This window comes from Botryllus schlosseri, chromosome 2 (genome assembly GCF_051294905.1).
Source record: "Botryllus schlosseri isolate E-star chromosome 2, Bs_hap1, whole genome shotgun sequence".
Lineage (NCBI taxonomy): Eukaryota > Metazoa > Chordata > Ascidiacea > Stolidobranchia > Styelidae > Botryllus > Botryllus schlosseri.
In genome coordinates, this window is record NC_137237.1 from 30,580,964 (window position 1) to 30,603,906 (window position 22,943).

Consider the following 22,943-nt stretch of genomic DNA (forward strand, 5'->3'; position numbering starts at 1 on the left):
GGGATAAATCTCTTCGTAACACTTCCCCTCTAAGTTCGGCACGTTCGCATTGGGCGTCTCCGACACCTGTTTCTCAACGGTGTACCCAGATACGGTCAGGCGTAAATGGTACGTGACCTCTTCCAGGGTAGTCACCTTCAAGCGATGCTTGTCGTTTGGGTCGATAGCAACCTCTTTCACCAATGACTTGAGTTCCGAAACTAGACAACTTAATTCGTCTTCGAATGAGTAATCATCCATCAGTAACGACAAACGTGTTCATACATCCTGTTTAAAAGTGCTAAAAAACACAGAAAATGCACAGGGTGTATGAAAATATAGCTTTACTAAAATTTATGTACACGAGTTTTTGATGAACGAAAATGAATTCGGAAATAAACTGGGTGCGATTGTAATATATGAGAAAAAAGAGGGATAAAATATGATGGGCTTGATGTGGAAATATTACGACAGGTGTGCGAATAAAGGAATGCATGCAATGTTGTGTAGGAAAACAGTGTGGCGCACAGAATCTGATTTTAGTACTGGTTCTCGAAAACAGGCATAGAATAGATTGAAGCGATTTGATTTGAGAACTTGTGTTGATCCCTCTGTAGTAAGGTATCATAATTAATTGCATACAACACAAACTTTGTACAGCTCTAGGAAAGACACAAGACTACGGAAATTGTGTAAATATTATGTGAATTTTCAAGCACTTGCTACAATGGCCCAACTGCATTGACTGTAAGACCCGACAATATTATCATAGTATACTAGCTGTCAAAAGGGCTAGTTCAACATAATTTTCTGGACAATAAACATGTGTGAATCCGTGTAAAATTGAGCTGTTGCACTCTATTTTAGTAGGCCTAGTAGACATAGGTACGCAGCGTCAAACAATGAATAAGAACTCAAGTGCCTGTACTCGATTAAGTTCAGATGTACATTCCGATAATCGGATAACGATGCAGTCGCGAAATGAGCATTGACTGTGAGCGGTAAATATTGAATTAAATTCAGCTTGACAATTGTACCGATGAAGATGGAGAACTAGTAGAAATTGATCCACTTATTGCATCAATTCTCCGTTTATAGCTATAGAACTAACCCATCCGCAGATCCTGGCCTGACACATGAACTATACATATAAGAACTAAAAAAAGCTTGATGTACAGGTATCGGTTTCCTCGACGTAAGCAAGGGAAAGCGTCAGACTAACAGTGAGTAGAATTGGCAGAAAACAAAATTATAGGATTCGCAAGGAACATTGCGTAATTTACGGATATCCAAAAATTTTCAAGACGCATCCTTTTCCAAATACCAAAGACTATATTCCCGACATCGTGCAACAAAGTAAACACAGGTGGCCACTGTGGACAGAGTAGTCATTGTCGCTACTGAAGAAGAAGCAGAAATAACCGCGTTCATTCCTGTGCAAGTGCAGGGGCAGGTAAAATAAAGGTGGTGTATCTAGTCACTGTTGACACTCTATCAAGTATTCCGGGCCTAGGCTTGTCTGAAAACTGAGAAGTAGAGGAAGAATTAATATGGACTCTGGATTTAATACTGTAAGAAGGCAAACCCAATTTGAGTACTCAGAAAATGAAGAGGTAAACCGTTACTGAACAGTGAGCACGTCTGATTATGAATCAATATTTTGTACTGATAGTACTATGACTAGGGCTGGGCACAATGATTCGAGTACTCAAGTCTGATTCGAAAATAAATTCTAACGACTCGAATCGAGAGAGATAGTGTTTCCAAGTACTGAGATCATACGCTCCCTGACGTTAAGAGTTAATTACCACAAAGCGCAATGAAATAGGCATGTTCCAAAATCACCGAATTATGTGATGTGAAACTGGCATTATTGTTTGTGGCAACGTACAAGGTACGTGTTAAACTATTGACGTCTTTTATACTGTTGTGACATCACGAGTGATACTTGACTCTGTTACTCCGGAAATATATCTGTGAGTGCGACGTGCTTGAATAACGTTCAGTCTTTAAACAACCTATTCACTTCCGTAGAGTCGTTATCCCGCCTAGGCTTTGTGGGCGGTGGGAGCTGGGCTATAATTTTCTGAGCGTACTCAGTACGATGAATGCCCGCGTTTCTCAAAGCGTTTTCGACACGCAAACGCACGTCCTTGTCGATTTGCGCTTGCGAATAACCGTGAACGCTGTACAGCGGAGCTTGTATCGTAACATCATCGCCAGCGCCAATTCCGGCCCGGGCCTTGCTCGCGACAGTGTCCGAAACCATTCGCGACACATCGGATTCAGCAGTTACCGCGACGGTTAGACGTAGGTTGTCCAAACGCTGCGCCGCCTCCAACCGCTGTTCGGTTTTAATACGTTCTTTCTCCGCTAGAATCTCGCTTTTCTCTCTCAACTTCTCAGACCGAAACTTGACCCGTTCTTGATTGATTTCTTTCTGACTTTCCATTTGAAGTCTCAAGTATTCCAGACGCCGTTCCTTCTCCTGGTCCAGCTTGAATTCCTCTTGACGCCTTTTTCTTTTGTACCTATTCAACTCCCCTTTTATCTTTCTCCTCCTCTCGTTTTCCAGCCACTGATGCTTCTCTTCGTCTTCCAATTCTCTCATTCGCTTTCTCTCCTCCAATTCCTTTTCCAGAGCCATCATCTCCTGCTGTTGCGATCGTAACTGCGTCACTTTTGCATGCAGTGCATCGCATATCTTCCTTTGCCGTTCCCTGTCTTTCGCAATCAGATTTGCTTCTACGTAACTGTTATGCGCTTCCGCAAACGCAAACATGGCCGTCGTGAACAAGTTGCTAAAATCACGTTTGTAGTTCGAAACCAGCACTTCGCTTTGCTTTTTCGAGTACTTTCTCTTAAAAAAGTGGCTCTCGAGCTTGAAAAGGTCACTTTTCGTCAAATGCGGCTGCAACCTCGCCAACATGTCTATGATCAACGAGTGTACGTTGTTTTGCAAGTGCTTCGGAACGTGAGAATGATACAAATCATGGACAACACCGAAAAGCCAACAGTCCATGTTCCTTTGCGACGTGTACAATTCGGCGGCTTCGTATTTTAGTTCTTCCTCGCGAAGACGTTTCGTGTAGTTTTCATGCAACTCGATAAACTGTCGGAACACCATATGCTTTAATTCATCATCGGGACAATCTGAGAATACAACGTCAATAGGTATCGCTTTCCCCATAGGCGCGATCTTCGGCAGATCATTGCCATCGAGAAACTCGCATTGCGCCAGGTCGTCACTTAAAATCTGCGTCTGCCGAGTCAGCCAATCTGTCACCGGCTTGCATTGCGATTTCACAGAGTTGACCTCTTCTAAAATATTGGCGCCTTCATCGGTTAAACTCTGTCGCAGTATATCGTTGTTTCTGACGCCGTTGTGCAAACGTATTTTGAGATCTGCGATCAACTGCTGGACTGGAACGATCACGGTTTGAGAGAATTCTCTCAAATCAGATTCGAGCTCGAGCCGGTATGAATCTAAGTCGTCTGCGTACCCGTCAAGACCTAGAGAAGTCACAGTGTCTAAAAAATTGGCGAGATTCGATTGATGCGCGAATTCGGCTTCGCGTAATTGGTCTCTCAACTCCTTGTACGATTCTTTCCAAACAGGATAATGCTGACGTATCCAATTTCTCTCTTTCCCGAATCTGGCACGCTTCTGAAGCTCGCCGAGACGAACGTTGGACGTTTGAGCGACGTTGCGAAATTTCGCAGCGGCCTGTTTCGCCTCGTCGTAATTAAATCGTCGGTACCGATCGCTCGTCAGTCCAGTCATCATTCTGGTCACAAGATGTCTCTGTTCCGTCTCGTCATTATTCTGAGTGCGGTGCGAGAGTATGAAGTCTCGGAGATTACGTCCACTCATTTTGTTCAATAAAGGCTAGGATTAGCACAAGCCTAATAATCTGGAAAATAGAAACCAGTGTATTTCAAATGCAAACAATGCTGGTCTTTGCTATCACTAATGTGGGGCAGTCGTAGATGACATTAGGCAGATGGGTAGTCTACAGAAACAGAAAATGTCAACAAAGATCGCATTCATGAAATAGTCCATCAGAGATTTATATCAAATAGCCTACTAGGATTCGTGGAAGCGTGAAAATGTCAGGCAGCACATATCAAGGAGGGGCTGTCGCAACCTTGCACATGACGAAACTTGGATGTTACTTCGTAATCGTAGGAAGAAGACTTGAAAAATCAAGATGAAATAATAAAAACTACCGGCATAATCCAAGAAAAATATACCATAATAACTAGTGCCGGCCAAGATTCCGATTCGAAATTGAGTTCAGGCTTTGACGAGAGTCGAGTATCGCGAATTGTTACTTCGTAAGAGTATGGATGATCTCCTAGACATAGACCGTATTCTCACGGCAAAAATTTACATCAAAAATTTGTATCATACTCTAATAGTTACAGTGCACAAACAAGGCCTAGCTTGGCGGTTCCCATTCATTGACATTATCCAAACATAATACTGGTACAATCTCAACAAAAACAAGGGATAATGTGGACATACAGGTAATAAAGAGGCTGGCAATGACAAATATCAAAAGGGGAGCTATACACTGAGATATGAAAGTGTCCCACACTCATGTACTGTACAATACATGCTACCATAACAGGTTGACACTCAATGAGGGAAGCTTCATATCATCGCAAAGGTGTCAATTTAGTGTCAACTGATGTTTTACTACACCCTTCATTAGACGATGCACAAATGTCAGCATTTCTGTTTATGTAACATGAAATAGCACCCCAGTCTGAAATTCACACACAACCGTAATAAAACTTAATCTTAAACATCAGACTTTGAAAATTTTGACAAAAATGGCGAACTTGGTTTCGTTACGATGATACGCCATCTGCTAGTGGGCACAATTCGGGAATGACAAATCGGTAAGTCAATCTTACGTAGGATCCAGAAAATCCTTCGCATTGACTTTGACATAAAAACACTTGCCTCATAGTGACGTGGTCGGACAACGACACTCCCGAGTTGCAAATTTGAACATCAACATCGATGTCAGGCTTGTGACGAAACAATTGCAGTCTCAGTAATTTCTTTACATGCATAGCCGTAGCCCGCGATGGGCATCGGACATAGTTTTTTACGATTGGATAAAAATTAACACCACGGTACGTACAACTATCATGGAGAAATTTGCTTTCATGCAAAAATATTTCATCCATTTCGAATAGCAGGATAATTTTGAGATCATGCTCAAATCGGTGAGCTGTCTTATAATTAGGAATTGACGAGACGTCTGCTGCAGGAATGTCAACATCACTGACATCACGGGTAACTTTCTGGCTTGTGTATTTCAACGGAGTTCCGATTTTAAGCAAATGACTTCCGCTCTGGGTAAAATCCATCCCCTTGGACGTATAGAACTTGGCCTCAGCTTCCTGCTCGCTTTTGAACAAATTCGGGACCAGCTTATACACTACGTCTTGCATCACCCGATCTGATCGGAGATTATTGAGCGGGTAGGTCTCATGCATCTTTTGACCGCACTGCGGACACGATTGCCTCGTCTGAAAGTATTTCACGATGCAACTCTTGCAGAACGTGTGGGAACACTCTGTGATCGTGGTGGCGTCGATGAAATAACCTGCGCACAGGCCGCAAACGATGTGAGGGTTTAGCTCGCGGATTTTGACGATCAGATCCGGTTCTTTCGGTGGTTCCATACACGCTGATTCCATTTTCTGGTCACACGGCTGCATTGGGATATCACAATTTTCGTAGTGTTATAGTATAAGCAATTACGTAGTGCTGTTAACGAAATCGCAAGTTACAAGCAGAGAATGTTAGAAGAATACTTAGGTGGCTAACAAAATAATTAGAATGATGTATGTATTAGGGTTTGCAAATAACCCGAAATGAACTTAATTTAATCAACTCAATTAATAAGCATCTCACTTCTTCACAAAATCGTTGATGCGATTCAGAAGATTTGGTCCAGAAAATTTAAAAATCCGAAGATGTCAACAATTTATAAAATCCTTGCTGCAATTTGGAAAAAGGAAATTTGGTGCATCAAATTTAAGAATCAAAAGATGTCACTTAAGCCAGATTGTTTGAATGGAATACATCAACAAATGTCATTGAATATCAGAAGGTCCAAGTTACTTGGGCAGTAAGACAACATTTTCAGCATGGTATTGAGTGAATATTGACATGTACACAAAAAGGCAGATTCATTTGTCCAGCGTCATTTGAAGAATTATAGGAAAAAACTGTACATCAAAATCAATCATGTCATGGACATGCAAACACTATTGGCACATAAATTGTTCATTACACAATTTCAACTGAATGCATGGTGCAAAAGAATAGCATATCACTGCAATTTATAATGTGAATTACTATATTTGGAATCTCTGGATATTACAATGCATATTGTGGCGCGACAGAGAAACCAACAAAATGTTCTGAAGGATGCTACGTAATGTGCAGCTTCAATGCATACATCACTTACAGACCCGAGGTACTTAAATATTTCTCCACCAAGTCTACATTGCCTGCCAGTGTAACACTACCATTATAGCAATCTATTCAGTCACAAACTGGTAATTAACATGAAACATGACAAGAAAGCGTAATGATGAAGCGTGCAACTTCTTGATCGGTAGGCTGTGGGTTCAATCCATGGCAGGGTCAGACCAAAGACCCGGTTAGTAACACTGGTATCTATGACTTCCCCGCTTGGCGCTCATGATTACCAGGATAGCATGGAGGGGTGGTGCAAGACTTGGAAAGCCTTACAAGGCTATATCTGCAGCTTCCTTGTCCAGCAGCATGTGTACATCAGGCACTCATAGTATGCATATGCACAGTTCGTGTGTATCTATATCATGAGTCGGTGTATATGCCGCAAAAACATCAGGGGCAAAAATACATAACGTCCTTTCCGTTCCTTTCCTGTTCAAATAAGAAACTATCGAAAATAACATACGAACGAGTATTTTCATCAAGGTGCTGTATTTTCTAGCGTCCGGCTCCTTGTAGAGCTCTGTAATTTAAAATAACATGGCCGTTATTATGATAGGACAGGATATGGCCACACAATCAGCATGGTCAAGAAGCAACAGCAGAAGCTTCATTTTAACATAAAACGTGTCAATACCCACAGCAAAGGTTCATATTAAAAACATTGCTTAAAGTTGGCTGTCTATCCTTCTCTGACACATGCAGTGTGTCAAGATCAACGGACTTAACTCCGATGTCCGGAAAGTTGTTGAAAATGTAGAGCTTGTTGTTTGTGATGTGGGTCTTCATACGGTCACAGCTGATTTTGAGATTCGCAATCAATTGCCATTGCTCAGTGATGTGGTTCAAGAACTCAACATCTTCTGCCCCACCACCTAATGCGTAGAGAGTGTTTTCATACCAGAGACTTTTCCCCCAGGTCCGCAATCTCGTTAATGATGGATACGGAGAGTATGAAAGACCAACTGCAGCCAGTAGCTCGAGCTTTCGCACTTGCCTCGAGATCTTGGGATTACCCCCATATCGCGGATCACTTTCAGCTCCACCCATGACATAAAGATCTGTCGGAGAAGTTGCAATAAAAAAACCCATGCTCGGATGAGGTACAGTTATAGTTGATACAAGTGACGCTGTCAGGCTATCGGTATTGAATATCACAGTATCAGTGCGGGATACCACAATAACCAATCGTTGAAAACAAACGCAGACATTATAACCCCACATATTAGGATTGGAATACAACTTCTTCCACTCACTCCCATCAAAGCTCCACAAAGTTTGGCCATCCCATATGTATACCGTACCTTGATGCATTGTAATGGAACATTTATCCCAATCAGACGTTCTTCCAGGAAACTTGGCTAACCTTGAACATCTCTCCGATGCGAGGTGGTATTGATAAACAATCCCCGTCCGATAGTTCATAGATACAATTCCACTCAGTTCATTGGTTCCATCCAAATTCTTGACTGGATTCCGTATATTTACGAGAACATCCTGAACATGTTGCAAACACTCTACTGAATCTCTAACCAAATCCTCACAGCAGACACTCCCCCTCAAGAAGTCATTGGACATGCAGTGAAGATCCACCATCTTGAAGAGGGCATTGAAATTTTCTTTTCTTTCAAGACGTTCCTTTGTCCACGACAGAATCCCAAACCATTTCTGCTCTTCTAATGGACTGCAGCCTTCCTTTAAAAATCCTAGGCAATCCACGAGACCAGTATAGTCTAGAGATAGAAAATCAGCGGTTTTTCTAAATTCTTCAAAATGTTTTTCAAGGAAATTCTGGAGGCCCAAATTCAATTTCTGCTTTTTATACAGACGGACTAGAGACATGACCTCAGCACAGCTTTGCATATCAATATTTTCGGCCAGAAACTCCACACAAAGCTGAGACAATTTGAGCAATTGCATCATTTCTGCAGCATTCAGAAGCCCTCGAGCTATATCCATCGTAATCCACACAGATCCAGTATAGATGAAATCAACAATCTGTTTCACCACATCGGGATCCATGGCAGAAAAGTCTACAATTTGACTCTGAGATTCCTTAGTATCATTTTGGAACATTGCTCTAAAATAGTCAGTGCTTGCCACTAGTATCATTTTATGTGCCTTCACTTCAAAATCTCTACACTTTATTGTGACATCACAAAGGTTTTCATTAGCTTTCAGTTTCAGTATTGAAGCCCACAGTTCGGTATTGTGATCTTCCACTATTTTCTGGACACGCTTCACATTCACATCTTCAAGTGAAACTCTGTTCAATGCAATAACGAAAGTCAGTAGAAGTCAAGTGCTGGCTAATCCAGGACACACTTAAATTGCACACACAGATGTATATTCTATATTGATAATCGATAGGTCGAGTTCAGCCGGAATCAATATATATCATTAGCGCATTCAGATCAGATGATGTTTTTTAGTCAGCGAGCTGAGCGCAAGATGGGTGACCAGGTGCAGCAGGAGGCAAAGGCGCACGTGGTTTGTGGGCACTATGGACGCTGTAGCGACCATAATGAATATGTTTTGGAATGACTATGGACACAGCTGTTGAATAAATAAAACCCAAGTTGAAAAATTTCCGAGGGTGACTAGCGATCACACAACGGGACGCCATAAACCCGCGAAACCCGTAAAATCAGCTACAATAACTGAAAGAAATTGAGGAAACTATTGTACAAGTAAAAAATGTGCTGGTATAGTTTGCCTAGACAACTTTTCAAGTGACTACGGGTTATATTCAAATTCAAACAAATGCAAAACCCCCAAAACAGACCGCAAAATCAAGAGGTCTATACGCTGGCTTGGTATATCCAGGTAGGCCTATTGTGTTTTTCTTACATTGATTTTTGTGCAGACTGTTAATTTAGATTCTAGATATCATAAAAATGACCGAATTAAACCTGAAACAACACTCGAAAAAAATTTGAGAATCTCGAAACCAATAAACTTTGGCTTCAATGCCTGCAAGACATCGGTGAAATCATAGCAAAGCAGGGCATGTTCCGCAGGGCATGACTGATATATTATAAGGTTGTATAGTGTAGGGAGTCGCCAGATATTTGATATTAAATGAATACAATGCTTACCTGGGTCTCTTGGATGATGGTCCTCCAGTCAAATCCATTGAGAAGAATAGAATTACACTTTCAGTCGTCTATTCACAGTAAACAAGACTAATCCCTGGAGCATATTAAACAGGGGTGTCCAACCTTTTTAGCTAAATGCGCATATGTGCATTGCACATTACGGGTGTCCAAAATAATGTTTTTTCCGAATTTATTTGATTTACTGATTTAATTACTGGGATGCCTAACACTAAAAAATGCTGTACACAATGTGCGGCTCGATTCCAACCAGTGGGCAGTTTCAACTGGAAGGAAATGATCCAAGTTCTGAGCAGCGATTTCTTAGACAATGTAGCAATTAAATCAGTGAATCCAAGACATCTAAAAAAAAGTTTTTGGAACCCCCTAATGTGCATGGTTTGTGCTTGTGCGGGGAACATGAGTGATTACAGCTCATTTGTAACCTTACAAATGGTGGTCTTATGTGTACAGATTAAAACTCTCGCACCAAAATTCTAAGCCTAGAAACGTGCATTTTTCTCTTCTAAAATCATAGGAACAAACATAACAAGAGTCAGGTTTACGAATGTTTCAAGCCAACAATGTATGAGCAATTGAGCACCGCAGATATTACTTCTGTGGATATAACACTGAGCTGATGTGAGGGTTGAGGTCGTGGATTTTGACGATCAAATCAGGTTCTTCTGGTGATCTCGATTATTCCATACCAGTGGATTTCTTTTTCTGGTCGAAGTGCAATGGGATATCACAATTTCAGTAGTATAATGGTATAAGCTATTTTGTAGTACTAATAACCTGTGATTCAAAATAGAATTACGTTGGGTATAATTGCAAGCCAAAATTTCAAAAACAAAATTAGAAATGACAATGCAAAAGCAAAGAGTGTTAGGAATAATCTGGTCACTACGGTAACTTAGAATAATGTGTGCATTAAGATTAGTGAGTAGCGCAAAACAAATTACAGTATTTTATAAACTAAAAAAAAAGAGCTAATAATGACTTATCAAATATCCTTGCATGTAATTTGGAAGATTTAACAAAAGGAAATTCAGCACATCAAATATTGGAATGGCAAGATTTGTTCGGATTGCTTAAACGAAACACATCAACAATAGCCACGGAATATTGAGCATTTGATGTTACTAACGTAATTACAGTGTCTAATAATGAAAGGAATGTACAGGTTCATGTGCAGTGAGTCCAGATATAAACTGTACGTCGAGAAGATTTCCAGTACGGTATGACAACAAGATAGCGTAATGGGGAAGCGTCCAGCTTCTTGATCGGTAGGTCGTGGGTTCGATCCCTGACCGGGCCAGACCAGAGACGTGATTAGTAACACTGGTATCCATGACTTCCCTGCTTGGCGCTCATGCAATATTTATTGGGATAGCCAGGAGGGGTACCATCACTACCAATCGGCGAAAACAAAAGCAGACAGTATAACTAGGTTGATATTCCCTGTCGGAATACAATTCCCGGCTACACAATGTTTGGCCATCTCCAACATATATCATACCGTGATGCACTGTAATGGAGCAAGTATCCAGTGAGAACATTGTCCCAGGCAATTTCGTCAACCTTGACCATCTAGTCGTTGTGATATGGTATTATTGATAGACAATGCGCGTCTGAGAGTTGACCGATACACGTCCACTCATTTTCCATTCATCATCAGTTCGGTCCAATTTCTTCAAAGGATTTCGTTTATTGAGTATAACATTTTGAATAAGTTGCAAACACTCTACTGAATCACTGACAACATCTTCACAACAGATTATCTCACGTAAAAAGTCATTGGGCAGGCAGTGAAGATCAACCATCTGGAAGAGGGCATTGAAATTTTCCTTTCTATCAAGTTGTTCCTTTGTCCACGACAGAATTCCCAACAATTTCTGCTCTTCTAATGAACTGCAGCCTTTCTTTAAAAATCCTAGGCAATCCACAAGACCAATATAGTCGAGAGATAAAAAATCAGAGGTTTTGCGAAATTCTTCAAAATGTTTGTCAAGGAAATTTTGGAGGACCAAATTCAATTTCTGCTTTTTATACAGACGCATTAGTGACATGACCTCAGCACAGCTTTTCATATCAACATTTTCGGCCAAAAAATCCACGCAAAGATCAGACAATTTAGGTAATTGCATCATTTCCGCGGCATCCAGAAGCCCTCGAGTTATATCCATCGTAATCCACACAGATCCAGTATAGATGAAATCAACGATCTGTTTCACTACATCGGGATTCATGGAGGAAAACTCGACAATTTGACTGTGAGATTCTTTAGTGTCATTTTGGAACATTGCTTTGAAATAGTCCGTGCTTGCCACCAGTATCATTTTATGTGCCTTCACTTCAAAATCTCCACACTTGATTGTGATATCACAGAGGTCTTCATCAGCTTTCAGTTTCAGAATTGAAGCACATAGTTCGTTATTGTGATCTTTCACCGTTTTCTGGACACGCTTCACATTCACATCTTCCAGAGAAACTCTGTTCAATACAATAATGAAAGTTGGTATAAGTCAAGTGCTGGCTAATCCAGAACACTTGAACTGAACACACAGACACATGTTCAAAGTTCATAGAAAAGTTTTTAACAAATCAAAAAACTTATAAAATCAGTCGAGAAAACAGGTAATTTGGAAATTAAAATACAGGTGGTTTTCCGAACTGTTTCCCGAAAGATAGTTGCCCAAATCGGAGACACTGACAAAATAGATGCACCCAGTATATGTCTAGCTCAAATTGAAGAAAATCTTTAAATGCGAATTCCGTTTTATAATTGTTGGCCGGTGATATCGGTGAAGATCAAAATTATTCTTTCTTTTCCAGATACATATATATATATCTACGCTACAGTAGTATAGGCGTTGGCCTCAAATACCAATTTGAACATACATAGATAGTTGGGGACCTTATTATTCGTCGTCTATAGCAGCATCAGCATGTGTAGCTACATAATCTATATGCTTAAGTTCAGCCGGAATCAATTTATATTATTTGCGCGATGGATCAGATGACGATTTTTTTTTAGTCAGCGCACCAGGCGCAAGTTGGGTACAATATTGGCTATAATGCCTTGAAGACATCGAGGAAACTATAGTAAAAGTAAAATACGTGCCGGTATATTATGTCTAGACACTTTTTCAAGTTACAATGGGATGGGCTATAATCAAATTTAAACATGTGCAAAACCCCCAAAGCAGGCCGCAAAACCACGAGGTCTATACACTGGCAAGGTATTTCCAGGTATTGAGTTTCTCTTGCAATGGATATCATGAAAATCACCGAATTAAATACTCGTAAAATATCCACGCAAAGCCGAAAAATATTTGAGAACGACAAAACCTGCAAATTTTGCTTTAATGCCTGCAAGACATTGGTGAAATTATAGTAAGAGCAGGGCATCATATATTGGAAGGTGGTATAATGCATAGTGTAGGGACAATGGTTAAAAGGGAAAAGATTACCTGAAAATGCCTGGCTTTTACTATAATATCACCAATGATTTGCGGGCATTAAAGCCAAAATTTGCCGAATCACCTGAACATATATTATTAGTGCATTGGCCTCAGGGTTTTGCGTATGGTTGAATTTTTTTTATAATGCATGGTAGCTTGAAAAATTGTGCGGGGTTAATTAACACCGACAGCATGTTTCACTTTTACGATTTTGCGGATTTTACACACTTTGCGCCTTTTACAGCATCCCACACGCATGATGCAACCAATATGATAATTGCCTGATATTCAATATATTAAATAAATAAAATGCTTACCTGGGTCTCTTGGCTGATGGTCCTCCAGTCAAATCCATTGAGAAAAATAGAATTGCACTTGCAGTCGTCTATCCACAATAAACAAAGGCTAATCCCGGGACATAACGTAGTGGTGACAATAAGCGCCTACTAATCTGGCGGACCGGTTCGATTCCCGTCGTTGGTTTATCTGGGCTCCTCTTCCCCCGCTGTCGCCGTTCTTACGGCGGCAAAAAAGCCCAGAAAAAGACCCGACTTAAGAAAGCAATCACAAGGAATGGAAAGAACTAGCAGAAATGGCCGGGCTTTAAAAAGATCATCATCGAAAAGGAACTGTGACATCGGGCACTCTAGGCCGAGGTGGATGTTAGAGTAAAAGGATCGCAACTGCGTGTCGTTCGACATCGTCCTATCTTACATTCATTACATCGCATTGTGTCTTATCGCATTGTACATTGTATGTGACAAGTTTAGATGAAAAATATAACTCAATGATTATGAATCCCTGGAACATATTAAACAGGGCTGTTCAACCTTTTTAGCCAAATGAGCACATGTGCATTACACATTACGTGGGGTTACCATACATCCTCTTTTAAGAGGATTTGTGTATTTTCAATAAATTAAAAGTGTCCTTGCAGGACGCCTAAATGTCCTCTTTTTGGGGGGAATTGTTCCTCTTTTTCTATAAAAAGGATTAAAATGCAGTTAAAAATGCCACTCTGACACAGCTAACGTCAAGGTTCTGTAAAAATTCTGGTGAATTGGGAGTCGAGTCAAAGTCACCACCTTTTTTTCAGTCAACACAGTAGTATCGGTTGAAAAATTTGCAAAATCACCAGTTTTCCTCTCGGGTGCTGGACCTTTCAGAATTTGTGAAAAGTGTCCACTTTTTAGGATAGGCTATCAAAATATGATAACCCTAACATTACGGGTGTTCAAAACAATGTTTTATCCAAATTTATTTGATTTACTGATTTAATTATTAGCATGCCTACCACTAAAAACACTGCACTATATGCGGCACGATTCCGACCAGTAGGCAATTTCAATTGGAGGGAAATGAACCAAGTTCGGTGTGCAGCGATTTTTAAACAACATAGCAATTTAATCGTTGAATTCAAGAAATCTGAAAAAAAGTTTTTGGAACCGCCTATGTCAGTGGTTCGCAACCTTTTTCGTCTCGTGGACCCCTTCGCCGCTATTCGAGCTGAAATTCCTCCCTATGAAAAAGATAGATGCCTTTGACTAAAAAGGTGCCAAAGGTGTTGTCGGAAGCTTTACGCCGCTATTATTACATACGACACCACCTATCTCGGTGGAAATGGATTATCGGCACTCGTCAGACGATAAACAACAAATATTTTTCTTAAATAAACTACAACAACCACAACAATTTCAAATCTAATTTCAAGACACGGCAACGTATTTCAAGAAATTCAGTGGCAGAATTCGCACTGAGAAAATAGTCTTCACATTTTCGACGTTGTGGTGTGTTATTTCCAAGAAAAGTCATTTTCAACTGTTTATCACTAGCTTGCAGTTGATATTTGCATAAGACAGATTACAATTGCACGATAATTGAACTAAATTTGAACTATAACTTGTGGGGGTCCGTGATGGTCCAAGAGTGGTCTACGAAGACAAAAAGGTCAAGAACCACTGTGTTAGCTCATATGTTGGCGGCCTTGAGCTGAATTCGGAATGACTGCCCTGTGTGCATGGTTTGTGATTGTGCGGAGAACATGAGTGATTACAGCTAACATGTAACCTTACAAATGGCGGTCTTATGATTACCGTTAACACTCTTGCACAAAAATTTTAAGCTTACGAACGTGTATTTTTCTCTTCTAAAATCAGAGGAACAAACATAACAAGAGTCAAGTTGTTGAATGTTTCAAGCCAACAATGTATGGGCAATTGGACACCCGTAGATTTACTCAGATATCGCAGATATTACTTCTGTGGATATACCACTGAGCTGATGTGAGGGTTGAGGTCGTGGATTCTGACGATCAAATCAGGTTCTTCTAGTCATCTCGGTGGTTCCATGTAGGTGGATTCCGTTTTCTGGGCGAAGCGCATTGGGATATTACAGTTTCAGTAGTATAATGGTATAAGCTATTTTATAGTACTGATAACCTGTGTTAAAAAATAGAATTACCTTGAGTATTATTGCAAGCAAAAATATCAAAACGAAACTAGAAATGGCAATGCACAAGCAAAGAATGTTAAGAATAATCTTGTGCATCAAGATTGGTGATAAGCACAAAATAAATTAGTTTTATAAAAGGATTTTATACTGACTGATCAAGTCCTTGCTGGTACTGACCACTCGACAGTACAGTCAGCATTCTGGCCACAAGATGTCTCTGTTCCATCTGATGAGTGCGGTGCTAGAGTAGGAAGTCTCATTCTGTTTAATTAAGGCTAGGGCCGCAGGCCGCAAACGATGCGGGGGTAGAACTCGTGGAGTTTGACGATCAGGTCCGGTTCTTCTGGTTCTTTCGTTTCATAAGGGTGGATCCTGTTTTCTGGTCACACGGAAGCATTGGGATATCAAGAAGTTCACAATATCATGGTATAAGCGACTTCGTAGCGCTGGTAAAAAAAATGACAAGTACAAGCAAATAATGTCAAAAGAATACTCTGGATAAAACAATTACTAGAGCAGCGGTTCTCAACCGGGGGTCCGCGAAGCCTCAAAATAGTTGATAACCTAATTTGTATTATATTGAATTCGAAAAATCACGAGATAGTGTCGCTTCATTATTAGTAAAACTCCAGAGCTCACATCAACAGAATGGCCATCTGAGATGAAATATTCTACTGTTCAGACTCATATCAATTGTAAAATTGCCAATAGCCTACTGATACAAGCATTTTACTACTTAAAAATGTTTTGTTGGAGATCGTTGAAAAAAATTCTGGATGGGTATGGTCTATCACGATGACGTCAAAACGTTTACAAAAATCCATTCTCTCCTGTGATATACACAACCATTTTCCATATAATACCTTCAAGATAAGCTGCTCGAGCTAGATAGAAATGAACAGGCTTGACGTTACATGTTCATTAAAAAAACTTGTTTTCCAATTTTGGTGCGATATTTGTTGCAATCATACCCAAATGTGACGCCGGAAGCGTTACCCGTTATTCGCCACCACCTATATTTGTAGAAATAGACTTTCGGCACTCGTTCATATCAAATTGAAGGCGTGAATTTTCAAGACACGACCATGTATTTCACGAAATGCAGTTGCAGAATTCGCTTTGAAATAATAGAAGTCAACCTGATTTCTACATGAAGTATGATATTATTTTCAAGAAAAGTCATTTGTTGCTGTTTATCACTAAGCCTACAGTAATCATTTGCGCAAGACAGATGACGATTGCACGATAATTGACCTAAATTTGAGCTAAAACTTTGTGGGGGTCCGCGGAGGTCCGTGGCGGTCCGAAAGGGGTCCGCGAACACAAAAAGGTTGAGATCCACTGTACTAGAGACTTGCAAATAGCCCGAAATAAACAATTAAATTGATATAAATTGAAAAAAGCATCTCCTAATGACTTATTCATAAACTCCTTGATGCAATATATGGGAATTTACCAGAAGCAAACGTGGCATATCAAGAATGGTAAGATTTTTTCAGATAGTTGAAATGGAATATGTCAACAAATATCATTAAATTGCTGCCATAATAATAATACATAATAATCAACTGAATTCATGGGCACTTGGAACTATAGGCTATATCAGAAGTAAATGTGACATGTACACATACGAAGAGATTTCTCTCTTGAGCGTCATTTAAAGAATCATAAAAAACTGTGCACCAACATCAATCATACCATGAACATACAAATACCACAATTATATTGAAATGGTAATTATCAGGTCTTGTCACGATTTCAAAAGATTCCATACCTAATCTTAGCTTCGCGTCATACAATTTGTGCCACACCTTGTGATCAAGCTAAAATTGGGTGCTCTCAGCACTTTCGAGCTATCAGCCTGTTTCGGTCGATATAACGAGGTGGTATTTGAGCTCAGTAAAAAAACTTGAAATGGTGCAAGCATACAAAAAGTCTGGGAGGCACGGATATATTCAATAACAATATATCCAGTCACAAGTAATCAGGTCATCGACTACTTGGCTGTTGAAATTCACAACTATAGAAAATTCCATAGCAATCAAGTATTTTTATGAGTGCTGTATTTTCTACAACCAAGCGCCTTGGCGAGCCCTGCAATTTGAAAGATCATGGCCATTATTATTATAGTAATGGATACGACCACACAATCCAAAAAGAGTAACAGCAAACAATTATTTCCGTTATAAAATGCGTCAATAGCCACAACAAATGTTCCTATCATCGATATTTCTCGAGGTTGGCTCTCTAGCTTCCTCTGACACGTGCAGTTTGTCAAGCTCAAAGGACCTTACTGAGAAAGCAGTTCCGGTATACGGAGAGCTGCCGAAAATGTACAGCTTGTCATTTGCAATGTGGGCTTTCAAACCGTAACTGCTTATTTTCAGATTTTCGATCAATTGCCATTGCTCAGTGATGGAGTTGTAAAACTCTACACTCTCTTGCCCGCCACTGCCGCCCATCGCGTACAGAGTTTTTTCATACCAAATGCCTATTCCATATGCCCGGGCTGCCAATAACGGTGGGAGAGGAGAGTATGAACGAGAGATTTCATCCGCTATCTGAAGCCTTTGTACCTGTCGCTGGTCAACTCCCCCCATGACAAAAAGACTTCTCATAGAAGTTGCGATAAAGAAACCCTGTCGACGACTCGGTCCAAATCCAGTTGATACACATGACGCGGTGCCACTGTCTGTATCGTATATCACAGTATTAGCACTGCATACCATGATTACCAATCGTCTAAAGCAAACACAGACATTATACAATTCACGAGATCTCCCGGAATAGAATTTCTTCCACTCATTACCATCAAAGCTCAATAAATTTTGGCCGTCCCCCATATATAATATGCCTTGATGCATCGTGATGGAGCAAGAAGACAATGCGAATTCTCCCGAGGGACATTTGGTTAACCGTGACCATTTCTCAGATCCGAGGAGGTATTGATAAACAATTCTTGTACTAGTGTTAACCGATACAAGTCCATTCATTTCTCTAGTTTGATGTAATTTCATTAGAGGACTCCGTTTTTGAAGTAAAACATCTTGTATAAGTTGCAAACACTCTACTGAATCTCTGACAAAATCTTCACAACAGATACTCTCGCTCAAAAAGTGCTTGGGCAGGCAGTGAAGATCCACCATCTTGAAAAGGGCATTGAAATTTTCTTTTCTTTCAAGTCGTTCCTTTGTCCACGACAGAATCCCGAACCATTTCTGCTCTTCTAATGGACTGCAGCCTTCCTCTAGAAAACCTAGGCAATCCACGAGACCCATATAGTCTAGGGATATAAAATCAGCGGTTTTTCGAAATTCTTCAAAATGCTTTTCAAGAAATTCTCGAGGACCAAACTCAATTTCTTCTTTTTATACAGACGGATTAGAGACAAGACCTCAGCACAGCTTTTCATATCAACATTTTCAACCAGAAAATCCACGCAGAGGTCAGCCAATTTAGGTAATTGCATCATTTCCGCAGCATCCAGAAGTCCTCGAGCTACACCCATCGTAATCCACACAGATCCAGTATAGATGAAATCAACAATCTGCTTCACCACATCGGGATTCATGGAGGAAAAGTCAACAGTTTGACTTTGGGATTCTTTACTGTCATTTCGGAACATTGCTTTGAAATAGTCCGTGCTTGCCACCAGTATAATTTTATGTGCCTTCACTGCAAAATCCCCACACTTGATTGCGACATCACAAAGGTCTTCATCCGATTTCAGTTTCAGTATTGAAGCACACAGTTCGTTATTGTGATCTTCAGCCTTTTTCTGGACACCCTTCACATTCACATCTTCCATGGAAACTCTGTAAAATAAAATAATGAATGTTGGTATAAGTCAAGCGCTGGTTAATTTTTACTGGAAATACTGTTGTGTTGACTAAAAAATAAGGCGGTTTTCCCAACTGGACTCCTGGAAAGTATTGTTTAGTCAATCTTGCCGATACCGCCATTGAAATCCAGGAGGACGAATTGTCAAATAGCAGGACATTTGATCGTCCTCGGAAGACATTTTCGATTTCTTGAAAAAGGAGGACAAATCCTAAAGGAGGACTATGGTAACCCTATTGTATAGTACTGTCCTTGTAACCTCCGCCCAGTACAAATGCGACCATTTTCATTTGATCTGGCTCGTGTTAGCCCTGATTATTCGAAATTTTATGCCGCCAACGTCATATTTTGCGGTATACAATGTTCTTTAAAATTATCTACTATTTACTGACGATAACCCCTGACGAGTATAAGCCGAAAATAATCTGGTTCTTTACAATATGAAGATACTAATCAATTGTATGCTATATATAGGTCCTGTACCTCTAAGAAGCTGTTAAAGTAGAATAATGAAATATATCCTGGAAGAGTAGAGATAGTTGCCGAAACCGGCGACATTGACAAAATAGATGAACCCAGTATCTGCACTGCTCAAATTGAAAAAAATCTTGAAATGCGAATTTCAGTTTATATTTGTTGGCCGGTGATATCAATGAAGATCACAATTATTCTTTCTTGCCCAGACATAGCCTATATATCTACGCTTAAGTAGTACCTATGGATGATGTCCTCAATTACATGCTGGAACAGACATAGACAGTTGAGGACCTGACTAATTCGGTGCATGATTTGTGGGCACTATGGTGGACACTGTAGCTACCATAAACTCAAAAATGAATATGTTTTTGGAATGACTATGGACACAGCTGTTGAATAATAAAACCAGGTTGAAAAATATTCGAGGACGACAAGTGACCACGCAACCGGAAGCTGAAAACCCGCAAAATCAGCTATAATATCTGAAAGACATCAAGGAAACTAGTGTAAAAGTAGAAATTGTGCCGGTACATTGTGCGTACACAAGGTACCATGGGTCATAATCAATTCAAACATGTATGCCAAATTGTATGCAAAAACCTAACAGCTGACCGCATAACGATGAGGTCTATACACTTACAAGGTATATCCACTATCCAGGTATTATGTTACTTTTACGTCGATTTTTGTGCAGACTGTTGATTCAGATACTAGATATTATGAAAATGACTGGATTAGACCTTGAACATTCGTAAAATATCCACGCAATGCTGAAAAACATTGGAGAACTGCAGAACCTGCAAATTTTGCTTCAATGCCTAGTGCCTACAAGACAATGGTGAAATCATAGCAAAGCAGGGCATGTTCCGCAGGGTATGATATATTGTAAGGTTGTGTAGTGTAGGGAAATTGGTGAGAAGAAAACAGATTACCTGAACATGCCTTGCCTTTACTATAATTTCGCTAATGTGTTGCCGGCAATACAGCCAAAATTTGCTGGTTTTGCGAGACACATACGTTAGGCCTACCTGGACATACCAGTATATTAGTTGTGCATCGACCTCAGGGTTTTATGTATGGTCGAATTTTTTCATAATGTATTATAGCTTGAAAAATTGTGCAGGGTAAGTTAATACAGAAAGGTGAGAAAGCACATGTTTCACCTTCACGATTTTGCGGATTTTACACGTTTTGCAAGCTTTTACAGTGTCCCCCACACATGCCCTAACCAATATTAAGATTGCCAGATATTCTATAATAAATAAATACAAAGCTTACCTGGGTCTCTTGGGTGATGGTCCTCCAGTCAAATCCATTGAGAAGAATAGAATTTCACTTGCAGTCGTCTACTCACAATGAGAAATAGAAAAGGCGTGCTGTACATTGGATAGGTGAGAACACACACAAATAGTTCAGAAAATTGAACGCAACTAATTCTCCGGAACATGCTAAACAGATTTATCCAACCCGAGTGTTCGAAACACTTTTTTTCCAATGTTTTTTGGATGAAATGGTTAATGAATGCCTGCACAGTCCACAGGGGACTATAATTTATGTGGTTCGATTTCAACTATATAGTAGTAATAACAGGCAGTTTCAACTTGGGGAAATGGACCAACTTTGATGCGCAGGCACAACCAAACAATTTAATCAGTGATTACAAATTATCAGGATAAAAAAGATGTCTTAATCCCTAATGTGCATGGTTAATGATTGCGGGGCCACATTTGAGCGTTTATACAATTCCTACAAATGGTTGTCTCATGATTCCCAATAAAAACTTTCACACCAAAATTCTAATCTTCGAGACGCGTATTTTTCTATCATAAAATAATATGAACAACAACAGACATAACAAGAGTCAAATTATCGAATGTTCCAAGCCAACAATTTTTTCACAACACTGCAGTCTGCACTTCATTTCAATGTGAATGGCATTGGATATGTAGGCATCGTAGATTTACTCAGATATCCCAGGTATCGCAGATATCACTTCTGTGGTATGAAACGTTCAACGTGTCCGATAGAGAGAGAGAGAGAATCGTTATTCGTATTCATTACGTATCAACATTACAGTACAAAAATGTAACAGGGAAATGCGACATGCAAGGTAGACGGGAGGCTCCATATGACAAAGTCTCGGAAGCCTGCGAGGGCATACAGCGGATGACAGCTTGCAATGGTACCAAGGTGGGTGTCAGATTCCATAGACTACTCCTTGTCGCTTCGACATCTTCCTGTCTTTTCATTGCATCGCATTTTTTGTGGTGTATTGAACTGATAAAATTGCTAATAAAACCAATGATGATGGTAGTATAGCTGAGAGGAACGTCCTGATGAATGAGTTCTTGACTATCAATTCAACAAACAACCATTGCCCTTTCCAGATGATATATTGTACGGATAAATTAAAACAGTAGGTTTTGTTTCACACATTCAATTCAATCTATTGCTATAATTTTTATCATTTCAATACATTATACAAGACTGTGATAAAATGAAAAATAGGAAGGTGTCGAAACGACTTGAAGTAGTCTTCGAAATCATACACGATGTTAAAAAGGAGGCATTCACACTGAATGAAAAGTAAAAGAATATAATATAAAAGGACAGGTGACAGTAAAAAGGTGGCACGTGTCGCGGAAGGCGAGATCTATATGTCAGGTCGTGGTTCGGTAAACTAGACCAGTGGTTCTTAAACTTCTCAGAGCGCGGCCCGAATGAGTTTTAGTAGCATCTCGTGACTTGAAGTAGTACAAATACAACAATAGATATCATGATCATAAACGTCATTTTATGTTGAACTATTATGAGCTGCGCACGACAACACTGTCCGGCGACTAATGAATACGGCTGGGCACAATAATTCGAGTACTCGAATCTGAATCGAGTAATAATTTTGATGATTCGAGTCGAGTAGCAAAAGACGATAGTACTGAAATTATACGCTTATTGCCACTGAAAGTTAATATATCAACGAGAATTACAGTTTCGATACTAATTTTCACTGTTGAAGCCCTGAAACCTTGATTGGCGGTATCGTAGCATACGAAACATATAGTACAAAGCTACGAAAGTTACTGGGCGTAGCACATTAGCGAAGTCATGATTATCCCACAACATTGTCAT

The 22,943-nt window shown here is 39.9% G+C and overlaps 5 protein-coding genes across 7 annotated transcripts in view; 1 reads left to right on the plus strand and 4 right to left on the minus strand.

The window, feature by feature from the left end:
• The window catches only part of LOC145457575 (transient receptor potential cation channel subfamily V member 6-like), a 343,103-nt gene that overhangs the window by 244,406 nt on the left and 75,754 nt on the right, over nt 1-22,943 (plus strand). The gene's annotated exons all lie outside the window — the stretch shown is intronic.
• Nucleotides 281-3,855, minus strand: LOC145434416 (coiled-coil domain-containing protein 148-like). The gene has a single exon (XM_080311765.1). The coding sequence runs from the start codon at nt 3,851-3,853 to the stop codon at nt 1,982-1,984; it is 1,872 nt and encodes a 623-aa protein (XP_080167891.1). The 5' UTR covers nt 3,854-3,855; the 3' UTR covers nt 281-1,981.
• LOC145434420 (polycomb group RING finger protein 1-like) lies at nt 3,893-15,288 on the minus strand. 2 transcript variants are annotated; one of them, XM_080311769.1, is made up of 2 exons: nt 13,364-15,288; nt 3,893-5,767 (listed from the first exon to the last, which is right to left on the minus strand). In XM_080311769.1, the coding sequence occupies exon 2, from the start codon at nt 5,716-5,718 to the stop codon at nt 4,837-4,839; it is 882 nt and encodes a 293-aa protein (XP_080167895.1). In that variant the 5' UTR covers nt 5,719-5,767; nt 13,364-15,288; the 3' UTR covers nt 3,893-4,836. The 2 variants fall into 2 exon arrangements, with proteins under 2 accessions (XP_080167895.1, XP_080167894.1); XM_080311768.1 differs by lacking the exon at nt 3,893-5,767 and adding an exon at nt 10,378-12,075.
• On the minus strand, nt 5,768-15,394 carry LOC145434417 (uncharacterized). 2 transcript variants are annotated; one of them, XM_080311767.1, is made up of 3 exons: nt 15,283-15,394; nt 9,583-10,194; nt 5,768-8,750 (listed from the first exon to the last, which is right to left on the minus strand). In XM_080311767.1, exons 2-3 carry the CDS (start codon nt 9,618-9,620, stop codon nt 7,115-7,117), a joined length of 1,674 nt encoding a protein of 557 aa, XP_080167893.1. In that variant the 5' UTR covers nt 9,621-10,194; nt 15,283-15,394; the 3' UTR covers nt 5,768-7,114. The 2 variants fall into 2 exon arrangements, with proteins under 2 accessions (XP_080167893.1, XP_080167892.1); XM_080311766.1 differs by lacking the exon at nt 15,283-15,394 and having other exon boundaries at nt 9,583-10,223.
• Nucleotides 18,781-21,728, minus strand: LOC145434421 (kelch-like protein 28). The gene is made up of 2 exons (XM_080311770.1): nt 21,093-21,728; nt 18,781-19,312 (listed from the first exon to the last, which is right to left on the minus strand). The coding sequence occupies exons 1-2, from the start codon at nt 21,128-21,130 to the stop codon at nt 18,781-18,783; spliced, it is 570 nt and encodes a 189-aa protein (XP_080167896.1). The 5' UTR covers nt 21,131-21,728.